The 26,771-nt window shown below is 33.0% G+C and overlaps 4 protein-coding genes across 4 annotated transcripts; 3 read left to right on the top strand and 1 right to left on the bottom strand.

Annotated features, from left to right (window-relative positions):
- The first annotated feature begins 1,908 nt into the window (after positions 1 to 1,908).
- Positions 1,909 to 2,956, top strand: LOC130649402 (uncharacterized). The gene has a single exon (XM_057455673.1). It carries the CDS (start codon positions 1,974 to 1,976, stop codon positions 2,883 to 2,885), a length of 912 nt encoding a protein of 303 aa, XP_057311656.1. The 5' UTR covers positions 1,909 to 1,973; the 3' UTR covers positions 2,886 to 2,956.
- A 3,419-nt stretch (positions 2,957 to 6,375) lies between these two features.
- On the top strand, positions 6,376 to 12,230 carry LOC130649154 (uncharacterized). The gene is made up of 8 exons (XM_057455380.1): positions 6,376 to 6,675; positions 7,501 to 7,691; positions 8,671 to 8,779; positions 8,924 to 9,338; positions 9,795 to 9,816; positions 10,511 to 10,604; positions 10,910 to 10,953; positions 11,197 to 12,230. The coding sequence occupies exons 1-8, from the start codon at positions 6,441 to 6,443 to the stop codon at positions 11,515 to 11,517; spliced, it is 1,431 nt and encodes a 476-aa protein (XP_057311363.1). The 5' UTR covers positions 6,376 to 6,440; the 3' UTR covers positions 11,518 to 12,230.
- Positions 12,231 to 13,962: 1,732 nt separating this feature from the next.
- Positions 13,963 to 21,417, top strand: LOC130649328 (tissue alpha-L-fucosidase-like). The gene is made up of 11 exons (XM_057455585.1): positions 13,963 to 14,015; positions 14,403 to 14,520; positions 14,730 to 14,876; positions 16,090 to 16,228; positions 17,030 to 17,136; positions 17,628 to 17,755; positions 18,148 to 18,281; positions 18,916 to 19,013; positions 19,423 to 19,555; positions 20,418 to 20,588; positions 21,031 to 21,417. The coding sequence occupies exons 1-11, from the start codon at positions 13,986 to 13,988 to the stop codon at positions 21,266 to 21,268; spliced, it is 1,443 nt and encodes a 480-aa protein (XP_057311568.1). The 5' UTR covers positions 13,963 to 13,985; the 3' UTR covers positions 21,269 to 21,417.
- A 2,399-nt stretch (positions 21,418 to 23,816) lies between these two features.
- LOC130649164 (melanopsin-like) lies at positions 23,817 to 26,696 on the bottom strand. The gene has a single exon (XM_057455395.1). It carries the CDS (start codon positions 26,586 to 26,588, stop codon positions 25,887 to 25,889), a length of 702 nt encoding a protein of 233 aa, XP_057311378.1. The 5' UTR covers positions 26,589 to 26,696; the 3' UTR covers positions 23,817 to 25,886.
- Positions 26,697 to 26,771: the final 75 nt, after the last annotated feature.

The raw sequence follows: 26,771 nt of genomic DNA on the forward strand, positions 1-26,771 counted from the left end.
TTGATGGAAAGACCTCTCTTGAAACTAGAGGCGTATTTCTTGATATGTCTAAAGCGTTTGACAAAGTTTGGCATGATGGCCTTCTTTTCAAGCTAAAAAGTTATGGTGTTCAGGGAGAACTTCTTAGTGTTCTCGAAAACTATCTAAAAAATCGTCAACAACGGGTTGTTCTCAACGGGTAACATTCGACGTGGAAGGATGTACTTGCTGGCGTTCCTCAGGGGTCCGTTTTGGGTCCATTGTTATTTCTTATTTATATTAATAACTTAGTCTCTTCAACCAAGTTATTTGCTGATGACACGTCCTTGTTTTCTATTGTAACTTCTGTTGAAAAGTCTTGTAATGATTTAAACGGGGACCTCGATGCCATTAATATGTGGGCTCATCAGTGGAAAATGTCATTTAACCCAGACCTCAAAAAACAGGCTTCAGAAGTTGTTTTCTCTAAAAAAAGAACTCCCAAAATCCAACCCCACTTCTTTTCAACAATGCCCCTGTTTTAGTTGTACCTTATCAAAAGCACCTTGGTCTAACACTTGATGGGAAATTAGCCGTTGATCATCATTTAAATGAAAAGATTGCCAAAGCTAATAGAGGTATTGGTCTTATCAAACAACTTTTCGGCAGCCTACCCAGAAGCTCTCTTTTTACCATGTACAGGTCATTTGTGCGCCCTTATCTCGATTATGCGGATGTAATTTATGACTAGCCGCATAATGATACCTTCTGTAATAGGATCGAATCTGTTCAATATAATGCTGCTCTAGCAATAACAGGTGCTATAAGGGGGACATCAAGGGAGAACATTTACCAAGAACTAGGTCTAGATAGTCTCCGTGATAGGCGATGGTATCGTAGGTTATGCTTATTTTATAAAATTGCAAGTGGAGATGCTCCTCAGTATCTCATTGATATTTTGCCTGGTTATGTGTGTTCGCGTAGTGTTTTTCGTAGAAATTTATTTAATCGCATACCATCACGGAGTAACTACTTTGGAAATTCTTTTTTACCGTACTCGATAAATGAATGGAAAAAACTGATGTATCAGGGAATTAGATTCTTTGCCCTTGTTTAAAAAATCCATTCTCAAGTTTATTCGCTCTAAACCTTCTCCTATTTATAATATAATGGACTCTCTTGGTTTGAAATTGTTAACACGTTTAAGAGTTAGTATGAGTCACCTAAAGGACCATAAGCATCGGCATAACTTCGCTGATACGCTTGTTCCTTTATGTAATTGTGGAATTTTAGAATCAGAAACCACGTCTCACTTTCTCTTGCGCTGTAGTTTTTATGGTAACCAAAGAAAACTCCTTCTTGATAATATTATAGAAATAATTGGTGATATTTCAAATTTTTCTGATGAAAACCTAGTGCAAGTACTTCTTTATGGCCAAGAAAACACTAATATGGTCGAAAACGTATCTATACTGAATAACACAATTGTGTTTCTTAAATCGTCAGGAAGATTTGAGGGACCTCTTTTTTGAGTTAACAGTCCTTTTCAAACCATTCTCTTAAACTTTTTTCTTGCCCATTTCTTAAAGCGTTAAAAAATATTGTATATCACTTATATTTTATTTTTGTTTATTTTGGTAGTTAAGTTTGTCTAACACCTATTTAAATGTCGTACTTTTAGTATTTTTCCATTTTCTGTATCTGTCTTGTAATTTTTTCTAAATCATTATATAAAATATTTGCAGTTATCATCTTAATCTCAAGGGAAGTTGCCGTTCGAAACAAAGTGGATATCACATATTTTCTTTTGTGTGTTGATCGCATGACTTTTTTTTCACCTGTACAAACACACAGACTCGTATTAATATGTATCTGTTGTGTGACCCCCGTGTTCTGCGTCAAAACTAAACTTCACTGATTAAACACGCAAAAAAAAGATGATATATAAAAAGCTTTTCGTTTATTTCTTAGTTTAGATTAGACTTTGCAAGCTTTGGATTGACAAAACAAAAATAATGCGCATACTTGCTTTAGCATTTTCAATATTTTGTTTGAGTTCTTTCTATGTGAAAGGTGATGATGCTACAAGCAATCCATGTGATGGAGGAGAGCTCTTCTCCTTAGTGTGTAAAATGCTGACTATAATGAAAAGAAATACGGCTACCGCAAGAAAGCATTTAGAAGCAAAGTTTGTAGCTGTGGAAAAAGAGCAAAAGAACGTTACCTTGCAAGTCCAAAAAAAGTTTCGTAAAGAATCAGAAAAACTATTGCAGAAACACGACAGCGATGTGAAAGCGTTAGTAAAACTTATCGAGACAAAGGTCCAAACAGTTACAAAAATCTTGGACAAAAAGATGTCCGAAAACAAGAAAACAATGGACGAAAGGCTTACAATGATTTGGGGAGTGACACAAAGCAATCTTTCACGTTTGGAAACCAAAATAGTTAAACAAATAAATAACAGTATGGTTTTAAACAGTAAAAACTTCAACAAATTGGAATCTGAAATTGTTGACAACAAAAATGATCTAACTGAGAAACTAAAACTGGAGAAGGCAGAGATGAATGCGAGGGTGAACACAAAATATGAAAACATCAAAAACGAATGTCAAAAAAAGATTACTTCTGTGCAACATCAAATGACAACACAGATTCAAAAAAATCAGCAACAGATTCAGAACCTGTTAACCAAATACAAGCAAACATCGAATTGGCCGTCGGGAAGTTATTGTATTTTGCAGAATGGGGCGTGTCCTGCAGGATTCAGATCAATCATGGGACACATGATAGCTCTCTCCATGTATGCCGCCACTTCAACTTACATCAAGCCAGTTGCTTTTGGAAACAGCAGAATCAGTTGCCATGGTAGATGTGGACAATATCCAAATTATTTCGGAGAATTACACATTAGTGCATGCTGCAAATAATCGTATATTCCATTCAGTGTTATATTAAATATTAATCTTAAAATTGAGTTACCAAATTGTGTTTTTTCTTTTTTATATGCTACTCTAAGATACTACCGTTTCCATGTGAATTGAAGTATTATTCTTCAAACACACATTCTAACTGTAATACCTTGTTAAGGAAACATTTCTGGAGTAATGAAGACGAATATACTTGCTTATGATATGTTCGCCAAAGAAGTCTTTTCACAGAAAAATTAATAAAATTAAAAGCACTTTTATTTTCATTGGCTGAGGATAGCAAATAAAAGAAAAAAAGAATTAAAGTTATTAATTCCATCTTATAAAAGTTAATACAGGGTGTAACATAATACATAAATTTATAGAATGCAGCAATGATAGAATTTTATGGTATGATGCCTTATCAAACAGAAAAGTGCTTTTACGCTCTTCATCACTCATTAAAGGAAAAACTATGAACTTCCTGCACAATTAATCCTCCCTAGGATAGATGCACCTACAGCAAAATATTTATCAGTGATAGCTGATGCTGACATTATTTCCTCTGTAATTTTCGTTCACAACTTTAGTTTCGATCTTATTTTGTTTACATCATAGCTTTGCTAACCACTATCTATGCTTATTTGTAGCGATGATTGTTGATTTGAAATAATCTTTCTTACTTTACACTAAACATTACTTTAGAATGAAAAATCGGTTTGTTTTTTCAGAAATATCTTTTTTTCAGAATCTACTTGATACAAAAACTTTGAGCGTTGAATTTCAGATGCCATGAGCCTAGCTTAATTCTATATTTTATTTTATAGTAGCAGCTTGTTCACTATAAAGAAGTAATTACTTGAAGCAAAGATATGTGGTGTGGCAATGTATCTCTCACATATGATTCTAACATTTTAAATAAACCTTATACATTTTCAAATCATTACTCGCCCTATAGCTAACTTAGAATTTAAATATACTAGTCGTTAGCCCGTGGAAAAATCCACGGGTTCGCCCGTTGCAGCTAAGCTACCATTTTGCGTGACAGACAGGCGGACGGACGGACGGACAGGCGTATACGGGCATTATAATATAGACTGTGCAGAATATGCTTCAGAATCTATACAGAATATGCTTTTTAATAAGTATTACATCTGAAGCAACGTGAAACTCAAATGTGGAGAAAAATAAAGTGTTAAATAAGGAAGAACCAGTCTCGATTAAAGTCCACCTGAAAAATGAATTGACATTCTTCAGAATTAAACACAACGTAAGGTAATCACAAGTAAACAAAAATAAGACTTCCTTGTTCCCTTACGAAAATTCACTCATGTTCTACTTTAATAACTAAGTTATTAGTAAAGTCTTTATATCTATAGATTTTATCATTATTTTAAATTATATTACGATTAAGCAAATTGTTACTCGTTTGAATCATTACACAAAACGTTGTTAACTACTGAATCACTGTAAAATTAAGCAACAACAGCGAGACGACAAAAAGCGTTGTTCGGTCGTCAATAGGATTCTACGAAGTACACACCGTAATGATCCGATTAAGCCCAGCATTTTTTAAGCGCCCCCTCAAATAAGCGCCCAGGTAATTTCCTCAAAGTTCAATAAGCGCCCAGCACTTATTAGACGCCCTCCTTGAATAAGCGCCAATCTGATAAAAGGGAGCGCTTAATCGAAAACTACCTTGAGAAACGGGGCTCTTATTGGAAAATTATACTTTCTTATACCGAGAACCCTAGAAACACTAAACTCCAATTTGTTACATTCTTTGTTCAGTTTTATTTTTCAGGAAAAAAAACAAAGTTGAAAATTACTGTTGTCTTTAACTTGTACAAAATTTGGAAAAATTCATAACCGCCCAGCATTTTCAAGCGCCTCCCTCGATTAAGCGCCCATGCAAAAAATCCAAACATTTAATAAGCGCCCAGGGCGCTTCTTCGGATCATTACGGTAAGTACAATAGAATTCTGCGAAGTACATAAGTACAATAGGATTCTGACTAATAACTTGGCACAGTACCTAGCCAAAATAAAAAACATATTTTGGTTGACGTCATCATTTTTGCTATTTTTAACAGTTTTTTCCTTATTCCTATTTTTATTCCCGTTTTTTTAATTTAAAAAATTTTTTCGCCAGTTTCAACAAAATATACAAAAACGTCACTTTGGTTTCAGTAACGAAATGCTTTTCCACTTCTCTTGCAAGAAAAAAGATGTAAAACTTATTACCGTTTTAGCCTTCCTCTAGGTGGATCTGGTTGAAAAAAACCTATCCAAAAAATTTGGTGAAATGTCTAATTCATATAAATCATAGATAAAAATGCGATTCATCTTTACTTGTTTTCGTCGGTTGATGGGACTAACAGAAAATATTGATTTTGCTTAACAAAGGGATAACCATTGTAATACAGAGATAGAATTTCAAGGATTATTACATTACACTGCGGTTTAAAACAGATTTGTTTTAGCTCACGCATGTTAACGCATCGCTTGTCTTTTTGTTCCGTTTATCCGTCAAAAAGGAAATTACATTAAAACTCTTACATAGCGGACATACTATATAGCGGACACACAACGGAAAATTTTATTAGGAAAAGGTGAAATGACAAAAAAACATTTGGAATAAGATCTTTGTATAGCGGATACTTTAAAACGGAAACAACACCACAGCGGGCGTCATTTTAAGGTGATAATTTGCATTTCTGTTTAGAAGTGACACTTTTGTGGTATACACGTCCACGATGGGTCATTTAAAACAATTGTTGAAAGATTGTTCAATTAAAAAAATAGTTTACATTTTTGTTAGTTTTTCTTTTCAGTTTTTGTTATTATATTATTTAGCCAGCTGATGGCGCTTTTATTAGGCCCATGAAATCCGCATTCGTATCTCGGCTTGGCACGTACAGTATATTTCTTCAGGCTCTACCTTCTCTACAAACCAGCCTCTTGGCATCTATAACTTAACAGCCTAGAGTAATTTCTTAAAGCAATATCAGCCTGTATTAGTCGATAAGTCTATTGGAAATCCACTAAGGCAGCTTTTATGACGTCAGCAATCGCCCGTCGATACTTAAAAAATGTATTTCATAATTTTTTCCGTAACTTGGAACGCTTATCAAGAAAATGTATAGAATCATGTGCTTTTGACAAACAGTTCAAAAGATATTGTGGTTTAAAGTCTTTTTGGTGTCGTCATCAACTCGTCCATTCCAAAACTCTATGAGACGAATCTTAACTTAATGGACACTTCTATATAGCGATTACTATGTACCAAAAGTGTCTACTATGGAAAGCTTCTACAGTAAAGCTCTCTTAACGTAATTTAGCATCATCCAATATAGGTAACCAGTCATGTGGAACCACAGCGTCAGTCATGCTTCTTAATAATGCGCAGCAGTGGGATCAATCAAAAAAAGAAATAACTCAATCTTCCAACGCAAGTTGTAATTAACACTAAACGACATCATTAACGTCATTAATTAGAAAGAAACAAAAAAATTAATGACAATGCAAGCTGAGAACAAAATAAGATTGAAAATAACAGTTTCAAAAAAATAACAACATGAACACTATAACATTATACATATATTTCGCTTTTATTTTATCAAGTTCAGCGCTAAGAATAGAACGAAAACAAGATGGGGATGTTCTTTTAGATGTACCAAGCGAGGAAATATGTAACAGATTTAAACAAACTGAATGGACGGGAAGGATTTGTCGTTGTAAGACAAACTATGCAACTTTTTACTCTACCAGTAATGACGTGTTTGGTTGTTACGCCGCAGATGAAATAAAAAGTAAGATTTCTACAGTTTCTAACACAGTTGGAAAATTCTATTACAATTTTTTCAAGGACTAAGTTTATAAGAACGTTGAGGTTAAGATTTTTTGATAGATTATTAAAAACAAAATAATATTAAAAAATTGTTAAAAACATTTAATGATAGACTTTAACAGCATTTTTAAAAAACTATTTAAATTTTGAAGCATCTTTGAAAAAATATTATCAAGGCTGAAGAAGCATAAGAAATAAAACGTACGTGTAATAAGAATCATAATGTGTAGTAGCCCATATACAGTTATACAGAACAGATATTTGCACGAGAAAGAGTGTTTTATATAAAGGCAGCACTAAAAGAGATAAACTGCAGCAAACCTATCGGTAAGTGGCAGTGATCAAGTGCTTCTTACAGTAGCTAAGTTCTTGTTACTTAATGAATGCAAAAGGACATTAAATAAGTCCATTTAAATTTTATTCAAATTTAATGTGACTTTTACTGGTTGGGAGTCCTGGCACATATTTTTCGATATCAATACTTGAGAAATAAATTGAAAGATATGACCATCGGGTACAAGCGACGGATTGTACAATCCGCGCGCTCTACTTGGTAGAAAATCGCATAAATTACTTGATTGACCTTGGTTGACTCCCAGAGCTAAGTATCGTTTCATTGCACCCTCTTCCATTAAATTTTAAAGAAACTACTGAGATGCCTCTCCTTCTCTTTCTAAATCTTCTTGAATAAATATAGTTATAAAAAGTAACCTGAACAGCCTAGCTCGAGTTTAAATAATGTTTAACATAAATTTTCATTTCATCATAACAGTATTTACTTTTCTAGAATGTCAAATTAAAACCCCTGGAGGGACTGGAATTGTTTTGTTGACGAATACGAAAATAGATTTGATGGAAAAATTATCTTGTAATAAAAACACCAAAGCATTTTTGACGCGACGAAATTACACTGATCACATGTGGAAAAGTACGGCGGTGATTTATGCCGAATACTCCAATGAAAGACAAATAATAAAGGTAACCCTCAATCAGAGTATACATGATGGAGAGCACTGTCAGCGAAAGTTTTGGGCTGTCTGAGCAAATAAATCTGATTTGTTTGCCATTTTGAACACATTGACAAAAGGCCCGACGTAGAACGTGGTATGACGCTTAGAGCGACATGTTAAACGCCGTTTAGCATTCCTACACATAAGTATTGGCGATTTGATGCTTTTTGTAATGTTGGAAACGTGCTCAAGAAACTTTCTTTGTGCTAAGTTTTTTGTCACTAATTGTAGCTAGCAGCATAAAATTTCGAGCGTAATCTACTACCAAAAAGGGCCATATTTCACAGTTCTATAAAAGACATACTCATTACTAACTCATAAATGTTAAATTTTGAATAATACTAATTGTGCTGCCATTACATTGCCCTGCTCCTCAATTTTCAGACTTTATCTTTCGGCCGTGTGAATTTTTCCATAATATAAAATTTTTAAAAAAAATATAGCACCTAATCAACCCCCTTTACGTGCGAAAAGCAAGGCTTCGCAGCCTGTCTTCTGCGAAGTTTTGGTAAGGTGATTCTGTTTAGTTAATTCGACAAATAGTCCAAAACACACTGCCATTTGCAAAAACACTTCGAGCCAAATTCGAGAAAAATTTCTACATAGCAGCTTTGAAGTTCTTTTTATAAAATCATTAAATTCAGCTTTTTGCATTAAATCTCTCGAGTTAGGAAACAACTTTAAATTTTAATGAAAATGCATCTATGTTTTTTTTTCAGTTCCATTTTTTTTTTTTTTTTTGATTTTGCTTAACATCAGAAGTAAACTCCTCTTCGTCAAACGTATTTAATTTATAATCAAAAATACCACCGATAATTAATAAGAGAATGTTAAACAAGCCGATCTGACTTTAACTTTGCTCCCAGATACGGTGAAAGTATAACACTGCTTCGATTTATTGTGCTTATTTGCAGTATAGTCACAAAGAAATGGAATGCTTTTTTTAGTTTGCACAAAATAGCCTCAACTTGAAAAGCTTGATCGGCGCAGTAATGAATCTAGACTTTGTAGATGATGGATGTGATGATTGCATGCTTGTTAAATTTGGTGGGAAAGGTAAAAATATATTAGTTAATAGCACATAGCACTAGAATTGATGATATTGAAATGTAGATAGATTTTTCCTTATGAAGTTATTGAGTGATCTTGAGGCGAATGACATTTAAAGACTAATATTTTTTATTTTATTCTTGTACTTAGAAAATATTTTAAATCTAAACTACAAGAACCTTTTTATTACTACAACACCTATGCTGACTGGTACGACATCCACGACATCCACGACATCATCTGCAACAACAACTACGACAACGACGTCGGCACCATCACCACTACCACCACCACCAACAACAACAACAACAACAACATCAACAACAACATCAACAACAACGACATCTACTACAATGACAACAACAACAACAACAACAAAGTCGGGAAACAAGCCTAATCCTACGACAAATGCGCCTACCACAACGAATCCTACTTCACAAACAAACAATACTATTATTGAGCAACAAAAGGAAGATTCCAACATATTTACATTACCTCTCATTATTGGAATTGCTGCAGCAACATTTCTTCTCTTTCTTATTATTGCAGTACTAATTTGGAAAAGGTAAAAGATACAGATTTTTCTAAGAACATTGAATATTTAAGAAGCCTTGAGTTGCCTTTAAGATTGTTAAAAGCATATTATATGTAGGGTATCAGTATGACTTTTTATTGCCGCACTACGAGTTACCAAGTTCTGTTGTTATCAGTTGTCAAAACAGTTTGTTATTGATACTTTTGGATAGAAAGTTGATTAAAATCCTAAAGTTTTCCTTTCTCATTCTAAATACTTAAGCCATGACAGATTCTGCGTTTTTATTCTTTGTTTTAATAAAAAAAAATGTTTATCTAAATGAACTGCAACAGAAAAACCTGTAAAGAAATTCTATTGCTAAACACCTCTTTTAACCTATAAAGTAGTTGCTTAGTCTCAATTTAACTAAATCCCTTGCAGTAAAAATTTCCATTCTTCAGTTTACCAGTTTATTCAATTATTCGTTTTATTGTTTCTCGTTTTTAGATGCCACAGAAAACGCAGCAATGTAAGTTTATTGATACTGTTTAAACTTGGTATTTGTATGAGTTCATTTTCAGTTGTTGATGCGTGGTGTGTTACCCTAGCTAACATTTCGCAAAGGTCATCTACAAAAGAGACAGTTCTTGTACCTTTTCACTAACCTTGACAAGTTCGTAATACGTAAATCTCAAATAAAAATGGTCTATATAATTACTTGTGGCGAAAATTCGAAATTAACTGTTCTGTTTCCATGTATTTTATCCATGAGTGTAGGTTTTTTTTGGAAAAAAATTGCACAGTTATTATTTGAGTTAATGAGGGTTAGGAAGGAGTTGAGAAATATATTGTAGTTCATGATAATCAGGTTATGTCAATATTTGATATGCCATTGCGAGAACAAATCATATCAGATAAAAACATGACCATACAAGTCTACATTGGACGAAAGAGTGTCACAATTGTTTTGGTGCGTTTTGTAATGCGTACCTTATATAATACCACGTTTACACTGAGCACACTTCTGCTTTTTCGTCCAAAAATTTTGTTTTTGTAGAAAAACGCTAAAATCAAAGATCAAATATTAGATGACTTGCGTTTTCGTGTTTTCGTGCGTTTACATTAGTCACAAAAAATCATTAATAATTTTCGCTTATAAACTCTGGTCGTCCCAATATGTTCAAAATTCGCAATGGTTAATATTTTTTATCATATTATTCCAGTCGGCTGTTCCAGTCCGTAGCAATGCATCAATAAATCAGAATGGAGAAAATATTTATCAATATGCTCGTCCACAAGATTTAAAAGTATTTTCAAGTAAGAGTTATTTCACTTAATAAGCTTGTTAAATTATGAAGAACTTTATTCAACTAGATAGTCACCAATCTTGTTTAAATATTATCACTGGAATTTTTTTCAATTATAATTGGTTACAGTTTAGTTAACTTTTCATACTTCCAGAGAGTAATCTTTGTGTAATTAGATTCGGTATTATTACTCAATAATCTATATGTTTTGTGACTGAATGAAATGTATTTCTTTGAGTGATATACAAACTCTTCACGTTATAAACTCACAACAAACTTTTTTTATGTTTATTGTGTTTCTTTCTCTCTTTTAAGGCAACAACAATGACAAGAAAAAGAAAGAAATTAAAGAAAATCAGGTCAGTTTTTTATGGTAACATTTTTAAAGTTTCCATTGACAGTTTTGTTTGTTTGTTCGTATTATATTATTTTCTCTTTGAAGAGTGACTCAAATTCTTTTCAGGCTTGTTTAAAAACCAAGGGAGGAATAGGTGGGCAGCAGTGGATTACACACATGCATTAGGTTTCTTGATAGCACCACTGACATTTTTAAAAACTTGAAATTTGAAACAGTTTATAAGCTAACGCTTTCATTTAAATAGGCTGTTACATCTGAGCAAAGAGGTTATACCAGTCTAAGCATCACACATAATCCTGCAGAAAGTTATGGAACGCTGAACAAGAGACCGAACATAGTTGATAGCACTATCTACGATCAACCATTACCTGGTCAAGAACCTTTATATCACGAAACACAACCAGAGTATTTTGAAACACAACCGGAGTATTTCGAAACCGAGCCCGAATATGACGAGGCATTACCGGGAGATCCGCGTTTTATACCAAGTGACAATAAAAATGAACCGTTATACTTTCAAACTCAGCCTGATGAATACGCAGTTATTAACAAACCAAAAAAGTAATCGGATATACACTCAGGTGTCACAAATGCTGGTGCAAGCGAGATACAATTTATCATTATATGTGGAAATGTATAGAACTATTAAAATTTAGTTAAAAAGAATTTTTGCATAATCCGACCTACAATATTCCAAAAGGCTTTGAAAAATAAAGCAGTAAAATATAACTAATTATTGCAGATCTTACATATTATTTTTATAAATATCGACGAACAACATTTTACATTTATCATAATTACATACTATATTATATTATTTTTATTAACCATTTAGTTTTGCGACGGATTTGGAATGGCAATGTTCTTAACCCAATTCAAAATGGACTTAAAAGTCCCCCCCCCCCCCCCTCCCAGTTGTAATAACTTTTAGAGCGTATCGTTTTAAGGTTAAAATTTTCATCTTTATTTATATAACTTCAGAATAGTAAAAACAAAATGGTATGACGTCACATGCTGACTTGACGTCGTTTCCTAACTAATAAACAGGCAGCAAAATTGAGCAATTATTTTATTTCTTCTAATATCCTTTTATAGTTCCGAAGTCATATTTTAATTATTTCTGTTTCCACCAAGTAAAAACGTTTGCAATACCGAACATTCCGCCGTTTCAGTATTCTTCAGGTTTAGAAATATATGATGACGTCATCTTGGACTCAATGGCGTCATCTAAATACAACTCTCTTTACCGGATCTTCTTAGAAATACAACGTATCGTAACGTAACGTGTTATTTATTTTAGCGACCATTTTACAACAATCTGTTCAGCCTAAAGAAAGATTATTCTAGAACTCAGTGATGCAAATTATAAATATATTTCTAATGAAAAAATCAAACGTTCCCGGATGTTTTTCCTATATTTTCGTCTGGACAGACGTTCACCAATAGCCTCTCCACAAAGTCCGACCTGTAATAGTACCATTTCATTATTAAGTCAAAATGATAGACGAAAATGACGTGAGATAACACACCATATACACATGTATCTTCTTATAAGCGACAAGTTGATAAACCGCTGTACTGATATCTGCAACTTTAATATTAGCGCTATAAGATAAGCTACAATTTAAGTGCAGGTTTAAAAAAATACATCATATCAATCAAAGGTAGGGTGGGCTTGAAAGTTTTGTTTTTATAGCAATAATCCTTTTATACGCAATTATGGAACACTTCTTTTCTTTTTCCTCCTTTCTATAACACTTCCTTTTGATAATGTACGATTTTCATCAAAACAACTCCAATACGCGATCAAAATCGGGTTGCTGATACAGTGGAGTCCCGCTAAGGCAAACACCGAGTCTAAAGCGAACAGCTCTATAAGACCGACAGTGGTACTAGAAACAGATACATATTAGGCTAAATTATTAAAACGGGCGAATTTATCAGTCGGAACAGCCCTGCTACTTTATAGGCCCTGGGTATAAGCCGCAGATGCGTAAAAATGTAAATATACATTTCAGAAATATGTTCATTTAACGCGAAGACAGGATTTTATTTCACTTAATTAAATCAACCTTTTAAAAAGATAGAACTCCAGGGGCCATAGGTAAAGGTATCCAACGAGTCAGCTTTGGTTTATATTTGTCTGTGTGAGTAAAAATCATTACTGTTATCAACAGACACTTTAGTTTTTTTTTATCTGCGTTTGAAATAACCTGGTTCCTTTTTTGGTTCCAATGTAAAAAAAGGCAAGGCATCCTGGGAACGAGATTCCCTATGGACGTCAATCCAATAAAGTTTAAAAGTATCATGGCTGCCTAGTCTCTCGTGACAAATAGATGTTCGCTGCTTAATTTTTTTCGACCTTCGACTTCTTATCCCCCAGCCCATTTCATGCTCAATGCTCAACTTTAATCTAAAAATTAGTGTCACACAAGATTTTTAGCAAATATATACTCTATCGAATAAAAAACGCCTCCGTATATATCTATTTTTGATATAAAGATGTCGTATCTAACCAACTTGGATTTTGCGGCTTACCATGTTATGTCGTTCCCCAGTTGCCATGTGGTCATTTGTGGCGAAGATTTTTCTTAAAATATATATATAAAGGGTAAAAGAATACTTTACTTCAAAAGAAAATCTTCAGTTCTTTATTTCTTAATATGTTTCCCTAGGTGAAGGGTAATCAAGCGATTAATTAACACGACAATGTTTGTTTAAAAACCAATTTTGAAATAGTTTATTCACGGTACAGTAGGCTCTGAAGAAAATTTAGACCAAATTTTTGATAATGAAACTCAGAAAATCCCTTTGTGTTTGGCGTTCTACGTTATTACATTTTGTAACAACGAAAAAAAGCTAAGCCTTATCATCTAAGGCAACTTTTCATTTTTACAATTCAAAGATAGCTATACGCTAGGTCCTCATTCAGCATGAAAACAGTGTGTTCCTCACTTTCTGTTTCATGCAAAAAATGAGAAATTTCAAACAGCTCTACACCACACATTCAGTATTGCTGCACCACCAACCAAAATGGTGAACAAAAGGGTTTTACATACATTGGTAAGTTAATATCTTCTTAATATCCATTGTTACTCCAAAGTTAGATAACCAAATGCTTATCTAACTTTGGAGTTCTTACAGTAGCTTCTGATGAACCTAATCTTGCAGCACCTTTCTTGTTTTAGGCATAAAAAAAGCTCGTTCTATAGTTTCATTATTGCATGCTTATTTTATTGTGACTTGTGATATTTCTTTTTACAGCGTCAATTTTTCACGCGTGATGGGAATGTCACAAGCTTTATGTGCCTAAAATAAAAACATCCTCCCACAGAAATAAACAACATCAGACGTAGTATAAAAGAGATTTAATGACAACTCAAATGGAGTGTAACTAACTAGCTAGCTTCCTAGTTGTACGTTATAACACAACCTTTATATTTCACTTAGATTTGCTTCAGCTGTTTGATTTTGAAAGCAAACAGTCAACTTCCTCTTTGGGATAATTTGGTTGACTCTGATGTTGTACAAGTTGTCAAAGATGAACTCACTTCAAGAACTGTCGTTGGTAAGTTGAAATATTTGTTTATTTATTTCCTCTGTACTTTTGGGAATCTTATTTTGGGTAGAGGTTTTGGTTTGTGTTATAAGCTTATACCTTCTTTATTCTGTAATAAAAATCATGCGGCTTTTTTCTTTACTATAACTTTAAGCAAACACCACAATCCAAAATTTATGAAAATAATATTTAAAAACATAACCTTCTGTTTGTTTCAGAGAAACCGTTCGAGCCAACATGGGAATCTCTTGATAAACGAACGCTACCGAGCTGGTATGAAGATGCAAAATTTGGAATTTTTATGCATTGGGGTGTTTATTCAGTGCCAGCTTTTAAATCAGAATGGTTCTGGTGGCACTGGAAGGGTAAGAAATGATACAAGAATCGGGAAAATTGAAAAAATGCCACATATCTTTATAAGCTGCACCTCACATCTTTAAAATTTCACGTATTTTTTATTTCTTATTTCTTATTTTGTTTTTGTTTTTGTTGTTAGCTATATTTATTAATACGTATTTACAAAGTGTTCTGATATTTCTTTTAAAGAAGAATTAACGTCAAACAAAGCTATGGTAACGTAAAGATTTAACCGAAAATAAAATGATATGATCAAAGCATTTCTATATTTCTTAAATCTCTGACGTCCCCTCTAAAAACTTTCCAAAATAAACCGTTTTAAAAGTTCTGATGCAACCTGCAGACAAACTAATGAAAACGTTTTCAAATGAACCAGTTTTAATTTCCGATAAAACTTGTAAAACTTGGGATATCAGTTTTATTTATATTTTTTTGTCTTTTATGTTTTTTAAATTCTGTGTTTAGCACATTTCTATACGCCCAACTCATATCACCCATCGTTTTTATAACGAAGGACTGAGTAAGAATATAAACTGCTCCAAACAAATCAGTTGACATCACGCTCTAAATGGGAATTTTTAATTTTCCAGACTCGCTGTGCGATCCCTTGTGAAAAAAAAGTTCCTGAATTAGCTCTCCGAAGCTTCCCGCGCTTAGAAACAAATAGTTATTGCTCGTCTTTCTTCTAAAACATTGGACGTCACTTTTTATACCTACTTTTAAGTATCTAAAGCGGTCCAACTATGGTGTGGTTTATGTCTGATTTTTGACCGGATGTTTCTGTGACCCACCTAAGTGTACAATAAAAAAATTACCAGTACTATAAAAATTTGCATTTCACAAAGCGAGTACAATCATGACAACAAATTGAGGAAATAATCAGGTTGAATGACAAACAATACTTTGAACTTACCTAAATCTTCATTCCAGGCCCGTAGTAACCGGTTGTGAGACAGTAATTTACCACGCAACCAATAATTTATTTTTTATCTGCCTTAACAATCACAATTTCCTTATAACTTGACAAAAAATAACAAAATGAAGCTAATATTTGGAAAGTTACTTTATCGTCAACAATACTTTCATGATATTTAAAAAACAGCATGCTCATTTTAACGCAAAACCCCCTTCAATTCCTAATTTTAAGCTTATGTATATGTCGCTAAAGTCACAACTCGTTCAAAACGTACTTGAAATACTAATATGACTTTTTCTTCTCAGGAGATCGCAAGAGTGAGTACAGTCAATACATGAAAGAAAACTTCCCTACATACTCATATCAAGATCTGGCGCCTAAGCTTACTGGAAAACACTTTAACCCTGATGACATCGCATCATTAGTTGAGGATTCTGGCGCCAAGTAAGTTTCCTTAAACTAAATTATAGGATAAAGCTTGAAGCTCAATACATACAACTAGTCGGTGGCCCGTTGATAAATCCACAGGTTCGCCTGTCTTCTTATAACGCATTTCATATGTCTCGCTGTTGCAGTTACTATTTTGCGCAGAAACAATTAGATGACGGTTTTAATTATAGAAACTAGTCGTTGGTCCATAAATAAATCCACGGAATCACCCGTCGTTTATTTACTGCATTTCGTGTGTCTCGCTACTTGCGATACCATTTTGCGCAGAAAGAGACAGAATATGGCTGTTATGATAGTCAGAATATCTCTTGATCAATACTACACTTTATCAATTGAGTAAAACAGAGAGAGAAAGGAAAGGAGCAACAAGTTTTATTTTTGGGTTAAAACAAAAATATCATTGATGTTTACATGGTTTCGTGCAAAATGAAACTTAAGTTTTCGCATTGACGTATGTGAAGACGACCAACCTGAGATAATTCCATTGCGCATGTATACGAAACTGCTGCGCATGCGCACAAAGTTGTTGTGCATTTATGTTTGCAAGACCCTAGAATGTAAAAAAGACGTAATTTTATAGCGGTTTAAAACCTCATCGGGTAAATCTCATTTTGGGTACACGTAAAGGCTACGTAAGGCAGACGATTGTCTTAAGAGTAAGGGGACATTGTTCTAACGTTGTGACGAAAAAATTTCGTTTAGATAAACACAGTCGTTAAGCAAAATTCTTAAATATATCTCACTCACAATTGCAGGCATCTATAAGGAACAGTTTAGCCTTTTCCCGCGTTTCAGGTATTTTGTTTTTACAAGTAAGCACCATGAAGGGTTTACACATTGGAAGTCAGAAGAATCGTGGAATTGGAACTCTGTTGATATTGGTCCCAAACGTGATATAATCGGTAGGTTGCTGGTAAAAAATAGATAAATTTGTCCTGTTCCTTTGAGCAGCCCGTATTAGCACTGTTATGAATTGATAAAAAAGTTCAAAAGGAAAATACGACATATCCTTTGAGATTTTTTTTTCCTATTTTTTATTTACGTGACTTTTCAGCCTTAACTAAATCACAAATAATTCAGATTAAGAAAAACACAAGTTTTAATATTTTTTCAACACCTGTTGTTAAAAGAAAATTCTTTTTTTCAGTTAGATGAAAGACTCTTTTTTTCAGTTTAACTATCATTACCTTAGACCTTCAAATAAAAAGCTTGGTTTACCATTACTCATCATTAACCTTAAGGATGTCATCTGCAAATTTTCTGACCTGTGTAGCTCAATTTTTTTCTTGAAGTGAGCTAAATTGCTCAGAGGGAATCATTCGAACATTCTCGAAATGATATTATGCCAAATCATTTTACACCATCATTTTTACATTTTTTTGGTGTGTTTCAGATGAATTAAAAGGTGCATTTGCGCAAACTAACGTGACTTTTGGGTTGTACTTTTCGTTGTATGAATGGTTTAATCCTTGGTATAAGAAAGACAAGAAAAACGAGTTTACAACTCAAGAATTTGTAGAGGTATGTTAAGAATACAATTATAATAGCCGCATTGATCTTGCATATCACCACATCTAGCACCTATTGAAGTTCTTTGAAACATTAAACTATTTCTCTTCCCAGCGATACAGGAGCTAATATTATTTATTCTATTAACCTTATTTATACTTAAACAGATTTGCACCAAGTTTTATAAAAAATATTAACAAGAATTTAAACTTATCTCTGTCGTCATTGTTGTGACCAATTTTCTCATAGCATCGTTGCATCTAGGTTTTTCATTTTGAGATTATATCAGTTTAATTGGGAAAGTCACATGTATCTTGTTTTATATATTTTTTTTAAAGTTTTAATTTATCTTTAGGTTCTTTCTTTTCTGCAAACTAGATTCTCAATTTACGCTTTTTGCTTAGAAAAAAATTCGACATCAATTGCGTGATATTGTGGAGAAGTATAAACCTTTATATATATGGTCGGATGGTGATTGGGAAGCGCAGTCGGAATATTGGAATAGTACCAACTTTTTAGCATGGCTGTACAACGAGAGGTAAATCATAATCAATTGCGTACGCAAGTCTATTAGATAAGATTTAAAATCTAATTCCATGAGTATTAGCATTTAAGTTGATCTGTTTACCCTTCTATTAAAACCTAAAATGCATTTTTGCACTACAAGCATTGCGAGTTACATCTCTATGTTAGAAAAATAATAATAATAAAACCGATTGTAGATCATGGTTTTCGTCACCATGTTGTAAACACGACGCATTTGAATCGCTTATTACTTCCTATTTATGACACGTCTCAGTTTGCAAAAAGCTTATAAGCTGTTTTATTAGCGCGTGCGCACTCGAGCAAATCTCTAATTTTGCTATAGTGCGAAGGTGGTAATGAGAAAACTCGTAAGCTGTTTGCGCTGTAGCAAAAAACAGTCGAATAAAAACAACCCTATACACATGAAAAAAAAAATGTTTTAAGAAAATCAATAAATATGAGTGAAATGCTACTCCATATGTTGTCGCTCTTATCCAGCAGAATTGGAATCCTGGTCGTTATTAGCCATTTTTCACAATGACTAAACAAAATAACCTTATTTTTCTGTTGTGTTTGTTAGTAAGTATTTATATTTATGTTTTTTATATTTATGTTTTTTATATTTATACATTTATATTTATATTTAGTCCTGTCAAAGATGACATAGTGGTGAATGATAGATGGGGAAAAGATGCCAATTGTGTTCATGGAGACGTTAAAACATGCAAGGACAGATATAACCCAGGTATCATGTTTAACCTTTCCCGCTTTGTTTTATGTAACATGAAACGAGGGGTAGTTGTTCATTTTTAAGCATTTTGATACCAATGTTGATGACAATATATATATAACACATACCTTATTGACTATAGATTAAATGTTTAAATATTTAAACTATTAATTTTATACCAATTTTATTATAAAAGTGATACCTCATATGTAAAAGAAATAATCGGGCAAAAAATAATTAGCACCTTTAATTGGGAAAAATTTAATAGGATAATAATAATTATAGGATAATAGGGTAACTGTCCAAATTATTAATTTTTGCCAAATTTCACATAATTGGCTAAAACATCAAATAACAGTGGCGTTTAATTTAGAGAAAAAAAAATTGTTTATTGTCTTCTTAAGGTATTTCTGTTCATTTTTAGGCAAGAAGTTACCATTTAAATGGGAAAATGCAATGACAATCGACAGAGAAAGTTGGGGATATCGTAGCGAAGCTACCTTAAGTGCATACATATCATCTGCTAAATTAATTGAAACTCTTATAGAGACGGTCAGGTAGGGTGTGTCTATTTCCTTTAAATAAATCTACCCTCCTATGACTGTTGTTTTAATGTGCAAAGATAAATTAATGTAACCAAGTTTAGTTCAGTGACAACATTTGTAGTGAACAAAAATAATTTAACGACAACTTATTTTTACCCATTTGTTGTTGTTGTTGTTGTTGTTGTTGTTGTTGATAGCTTTTTTGTTAATTTTGCTTATTCTTTTTTATAATGCGTTAAGTACTAGAACGCCTTAATAAAAATGATATACAAACTTTAAATATTTTCAATTTACCAATAAATTCATTATGTAAAAGGGACATCTAATAAATTTCTTTGTACTTGCTTTCCATTCTATAAACAAGTATTTTCAACAACAAAAATTTAGCTGGTAAAAAGTACTAATTAAATTTTTAAGCAAGTGACTAATATTTTCACCGACCGAAATTTTGTCACCGTTAAATTATTATTTAGTCGTATACAAACCTTTATGCCTGGTCTTAATCTCATGCAAACGTCAAACTACCTGTAACAATTTTGTTCGCATCGTGCTTTTGAAATCCTTAACAGGCGTTAGTTGTAGTAAAATGGTATTTTAATGTTACAACGATTCATCCATTTAAGCAATACTTATTAATATCATGAATTTTAGGATTGAAATAAGGATTTGACATCATTACTTTCACGAAATTTAATTTACGACATACGACAATATTTGATATGTTGATTCTTACACATAATTATAGAAATATTTTTTTGATTTAAGACTCTTTTTCGCCTATCTAGAGCAACAAGTGGATAGGAAAGGGTGGAAACTAGGGGTAGGTTTGTTGGAATTATTATTTTATGTTTTTTTCCATGATATTTTGTTTCAGTTGCGGGGGCAATCTGTTAATGAATATTGGACCTACTGCTGATGGTAGAATAATTCCTATCTATGAAGAAAGGTTGAGGGATATGGGTAAATGGTTGAAAATAAATGGTGAAGCTATATATGGTACAAGACCATGGAGGATACAAAAGGATCCAACCGGTTGGAAAGTATGGTAAGGATTGAGATTTTGAACTGTTTATATAAGTTGTTAATCTTGAAGCAATATGAAAGTCTTGCAATGCAAGTAAATTCCATGATCACATGTCAAAACTATTTTTATTATTGAAATGTGTTGTGAGTTGATCACATAGTGTTAGTGACTGATCAATTTTTTTGCTGGTTAGTTAGATTATAAAAAAATTAAAATGATACTTTAGCAGTTATGAAAATCGGTATGATATCATCTTATGACGTTGGGTCTTCTCCATTATGCGATTTCATCATAAGCATCTATGAGCATCGCCGCCCCAACACCCCATTTAGCATCTAAAGCGCGCTCTGTTTCTTATTTTTTTATTTATTTATTAGTATATTGAATATAGTGAGCAAAACTTAAAAAATATGGTAAGCAAAACTGTATCTTTCCTTTGTTTCAAACATTCCATTTTTTTTAGGTACACTACTAAATTCAATCGAGTTTATGCACACATGTGCCGGTGGCCGAAAAACCGATATTTAAGAATACGTTCACCAATAGCAACAACAATAACAAAGGTGAAGTTGCTAGGGTATGATGGTGACGTCAAATGGGAGAAACAAAATCCTGGACTAAAAATTGACCTGCATCAAATTCCAGCAGGAGAATTGCCTAGTAATAAAGCTTGGGTGTTTGTGTTAGAAAATGTAAAATAGGTTAGCTTTATATTTATTAACCAATTTTATACAATTCTAAGCAATTTTCACCTTCACTGCAATCCTCCATAGAATATATTGAGACTCTACCGACTGTGCCGAATTAGCAAGAAAAATATCGAAAAAGTTAAATTATCTCAATATTTTTGTGTGGGATTGTAGCTTCAATTAATTATAGTTTTTTCTTATTTTATTTAGGATCCTTAGTTTTGAATTTAAAACCTTTTTTATAAAAAAAAAAAAGTTAAAGGCAGTTTCTTGCAGAACAACTGAACAAATATGTTTAGCATAATTACTCATAATTAATTATTTTAATTATTTATAACTATAACAACATTATATTGTAATTCATAAAAGTTAATACCCATAGTATGATTTTTACAATAATTACGTTTCTTCAATTGTTTTTTTAGTCTGCACCAAACCCACTTAGAGCTTCATAAGGATAGATAAAAAAATTCTCATTTTTTAATTTGCAATACTTTACTTAAAAATAATAAAAGTAGGGATTTTAAGCTGACGAGATCTTACATAAGTACGTAATCGTTCTACCTAAAAGACGATGTAGACATAATTCTGAAATAGGCTCGGTTTTATATTCATTTGATTTTAATTATATTTTATTGTGGTTTATAAATTGACCCTTTTTAGCTATTTATTAGATTAACTAAAATTTGTAAATATACGTTTAAATATAATAATAAATATATTTATTCATTAAAAATAATTACAATTTAATTAAAATATAAATAAACTAAGGTTAGATAAAATGAAAATTAATAATGAAAGGAGAGTATAGAGTAAAACTGTATTGTCAAAGGCTATGAGCCACGCGAGTGTTTGACTGAATAGGAAAGAAGTGCGCATTGGTGACTAAATAAAAAACTTTATATTCTGGCATCTACACAGGCAAGATCGAAATCATTAACCACCTCTGTGTGCAACTTGCTATTCAAGGATCTGGAACTTCTAAGGCCAAGCAAAGCAGATTTCATTATTACATTATTCATTTTCAGCTTCATGCTTTTTATAAATCTTACTAATTGACGTTTCAATTTGCGAAGGCGTATTTACATTGGTCAAACGTATATCGAAGTAAGCCGATTGTCCTGAACGCCAAAAACCCCTGGCTCTTACATCAATCCTTGCTTCATCGTTGTTGACTGGTGAAAGCTTTGGCTCGATTTCCACATCATTACAAACTTTTTGCAACAAATTTGCTTCGAAATCACATACGATGTTATGACGCATAGTCACAAACCACCTTTTTTACAGCACACGGCATGGGTGGCATTGAAATCATCTACGCACGCACATTTTGATGGAAGATTTTTCACTGAATGATTGTATCTCAGCGCATGCACATATTGAAACTCTTCCTTTGTAAGATCCTTTTTCCTTTAATGGTATAACGTTAAGCCAGCTCGAGGCACCTTTTTCACTATTCTGTTCCATTGCCCGTATCTCACTCCTGTTCAGTTGATTGTTCATTATCATTTCGTCTTGTTTACGAGGTTCCCTGACATCATGCACACGACAAGCTTTAACTGGTTTTGTTTCATCTTTATTCCGAAGAGAATCTGATATACATTAGATATACATAATCAGATATACATCAGATATACGTTTAATGAAGGTTATTATAAGCTATTTGTTTTTTGTAAATTAATTATTTCTTAATTTTTTTCAGCTAGTATCCAGTGAAACTTCTCCCTTTTGCAATACTGTTATTTATAACAGCACTTTTAAAAAGTAACAGTTAGTACATGAACCATAATCTACAATACCTTTCCATGCGAACCGACACTATACAGCATTATATATGACTAGCAGGTCAGTCGCTAATGACATATAAAATTGACGTGTTAGTCTCAAGTCGTGTAAATTTTTTACGTTGATTGTTAATCACAAGTAAACTGCTATGTTAGTCGTTAATTACAAGTAAACTGCTACGTTAGTCGTTAATCACAAGTAAACTGCTACGTTAGTCGTTAATCACAAGTAAACTACTATGTTAGTCGTTGATTACAAGTAAACTGCTACGTTAGTCGTTAATTACAAGTAAACTGCTATGTTAGTCGTTAATCACAAGTAAACTGCTACGTTAGTCGTTAATCACAAGTAAACTACTACGTTAGTCGTTAATCACAAGTAAACTGCTACGTTAGTCGTTAATCACAAGTAAACTGCTATGTTATTCGTTGATCACAAGTAAACTGCTACGTTAGTCGTTAATTACAAGTAAACTGCTACGCTAGTCGTTAATTACAAGTAAACTGCTATGTTAGTCGTTAATCACAAGTAAACTGCTACGTTAGTCGTTAATCACAAGTAAACTACTATGTTAGTTGTTGATTACAAGTAAACTGCTACGTTAGTCGTTAATTACAAGTAAACTGCTATGTTAGTCGTTAATCACAAGTAAACTGCTACGTTAGTCGTTAATCACAAGTAAACTACTACGTTAGTCGTTAATCACAAGTAAACTGCTACGTTAGTCGTTAATCACAAGTAAACTGCTATGTTAGTCGTTAATCACAAGTAAACAACTATGTTAGTCGTTGATCACAAGTAAACTGCTATGTTAGTCGTTAATCACAAGTAAACTACTATGTTAGTCGTTGATCACAAGTAAACGGCCAGGTTAGTCGTTAATCACAAGTAAACTGCTATGTTAGTCGTTAATCACAAGTAAACTACTATGTTAGTCGTTGATCACAAGTAAACAACTTTGTTGATTGTTGATCCCAAGTAAACTGCGTTGGCCGTTGATCACAAGTAAAATACTACGTTAGTCGGTATATATGCTACACACCCACCATTGTGTTTAATGAGGTCCTATTTGTGTTTCTAGGCGTTCTAAATTGGTTGAGAAATACAAATAAGAAATACAAAATGGACAGCACACGAAACATAGTAAGCAGGCAAATGAAATAAAGTAATGAGTGAGTTTCTTTTAAAGTCGAATATTTTGAACACTCGATTTACCATAATATATCAGTATACACTATTCACAAAAAGTCGTATTAGACATTATTATAAAGTACACATCCAAAAATTCGAATACGCAATAGATAGGAAAGTATGTTGGAATAAATGAACGTTCGAATTAAGCGGCAGTAATCTAAAAAAATTCATAAAGCAAGGCACAAAGAAGTTTGTTTAAAATAACGGATATTCGAATTAACTGCATTCGAATTAATTGATGTTGTACTGTACACTTTAGAAATAAAATAAAATGAAATAATAAAAAAGAGAATATTGGTTTTATAAGATTTAAAATTGCAGGATATACTTTTGTCAATTGATGTGGTATTGTTGCAACACGACATCAAGTGTTTTACGATAAATTGACCATATAAGAATTTAAAAATAGAACAGTAGCAGCACATAAGCGTGATTATGTGCTATAACAATTTTTAATATTGTTTAAACAAAATAGCTAACACAAACTTTAATAAGCAAACAGAAATTAAAAGAAAAAAATTTGAACGGCCTTTTGATTGACAACTCTGCCGATTTTCTTTTAATACTTGTTATAGAAGCAAATTCAATGCGCATTTATAAAAAAAGTAAAACCTTGTCTGTGTATGAAAGAAAAACTGTACAACATTAATTAATATTCTGTTCACTTTATGAAGCCGTTTCAGCCGTATTGATGCTGCAGGAGTCCGTTTTGGTGCTGTCGCCACGAAGGGATTTAAGCGAAGCGAATGATTTCAAGTGATTCTTCAAAGATTTGCTCATATGCGCGAGGTAAACAAATGGGTTCAGCAACGAATTGAGTAAAGCAAGAGTGAAGAATGATCCACCCACATCTTTGGTTCCACACCAATAGCCCATAGCTTTGATCAAACTGCATGTCGCAACTGGTGTCCAACATATGATGAAAACACCAACTGTCTTTGCTGCTAACGCGACAAACTTCACCTAAAATAATCCAAATGATGAAATAGACATCTTTTATTCTGATTTTGTTGACATGTAGTATATTTCAAGTGACAGGTGTTTTGTGAAGTATTCAGTGTACTGTCAATCTCCTCGGAGTATGTCTTTAAGGATATCAGAAAGATAATTTGAAAAAGACTGGTGTTAGCGATAAGCAAACGCGAACAAGTGAAAACTATCGCATATGAACTTGCAAACAATTTATTTTGAATATTCATATTAAATACATGTCTCCTTCGACTGTCTATAAACTCTCTCTGAAGTCTTAGGTGAACTGAAAATCTCAGCGGTGGAGAGCACTGGCTCCTGAACGAGTATTTCAGAAGAAAATTTTAAAATAAATTTCACGTCACGCGCTCGTATTCCGAGATGAAAATAACTTTACACCACTAATAAAAAAATATGCCTTTTGCACGCTATTTTAGCCAATCAGTAAAAACATAGCTAAGCTTTTTGCACCCTATTTCAACCAATCAGTAAAAAATATGAACTTTTGCACTGTAGAATTGAAAAATAAGTAAAATTACACTTGTTTCTCGGAAAAAAAAAGGCATTTGTAGCATATATGTCGTGCTTATCACAGTGCGAGAAAAAATCAACAATATGATAAAAGCAGCCAAAAAGAGCTTATTATAAAATGTTAAAGGGAAATAGTTTTCTTTTTATTTTTTTATCCTATTCCGAATCTCTTGTTAATTCGCGCCCACAAATCTAAATAGAATAATACCTCGTGCATAGACGATCTCTGCACCGATTTTTCTTTCCTTTGGCTTGATCTTGTTGTGGACGATTTCACATGCAAGCTACTACGTATGGTTAGATAGATCTTCACGTAACATATCACGAATATGATGATCGCTGTATATGTTGGGATGGGAAACACCAGGTTTTTATACACCGCTGTATTCTCAGGATAAAAACGGGACAAGCAGTAAAGAATGACCACACACATGACCGATAACAACCATACACCAACGCAAATCTTGACGGCACTTTTTTTGCTCAGCTTTCGATGGGATAAGGGTCTTGTAATTGCCCAAAGTCTGTCCAATGTCAATGCAATTAAATTGAAGACAGACACAAATAAGGAAATTCTGATAAAGCAGAACTGGAAGATGCTGTAAACTTCTTGCACGATCTCTACTTTCTTCCATGTTGTTGAAACGACTGGATGCATGGATTTTAACAACACGATCAAAGCACCAACAACAACATCAGATATCGCAAGATTAAGGCTGTACACAATCGCCATTGGTCGTTTTAGTTTGGAGTCCTTGTATATCAAACCAATCTCCAATGCATTTACCAGAACGATAAGTGTGCCAATCGTAGGAGAGACATACTTGTACAATATATCATAATATTGTGACATAGCTGATCAAACCAGAGTGAAACCTTAAAAAATTAACTTACATTATATTTATGAGTAAAAATGTGAGGCTAAATAAGCACAGGGAATTTATAGAACCGCCGTAAAATTATACGTCATCTCTCAACAAACCATTGAGGTAAAATCTTTGAACGGAATTCGTGGGATGTGTGAAGGTGTACTAGA

This window comes from Hydractinia symbiolongicarpus, chromosome 7 (assembly GCF_029227915.1).
Source record: "Hydractinia symbiolongicarpus strain clone_291-10 chromosome 7, HSymV2.1, whole genome shotgun sequence".
NCBI lineage: Eukaryota > Metazoa > Cnidaria > Hydrozoa > Anthoathecata > Hydractiniidae > Hydractinia > Hydractinia symbiolongicarpus.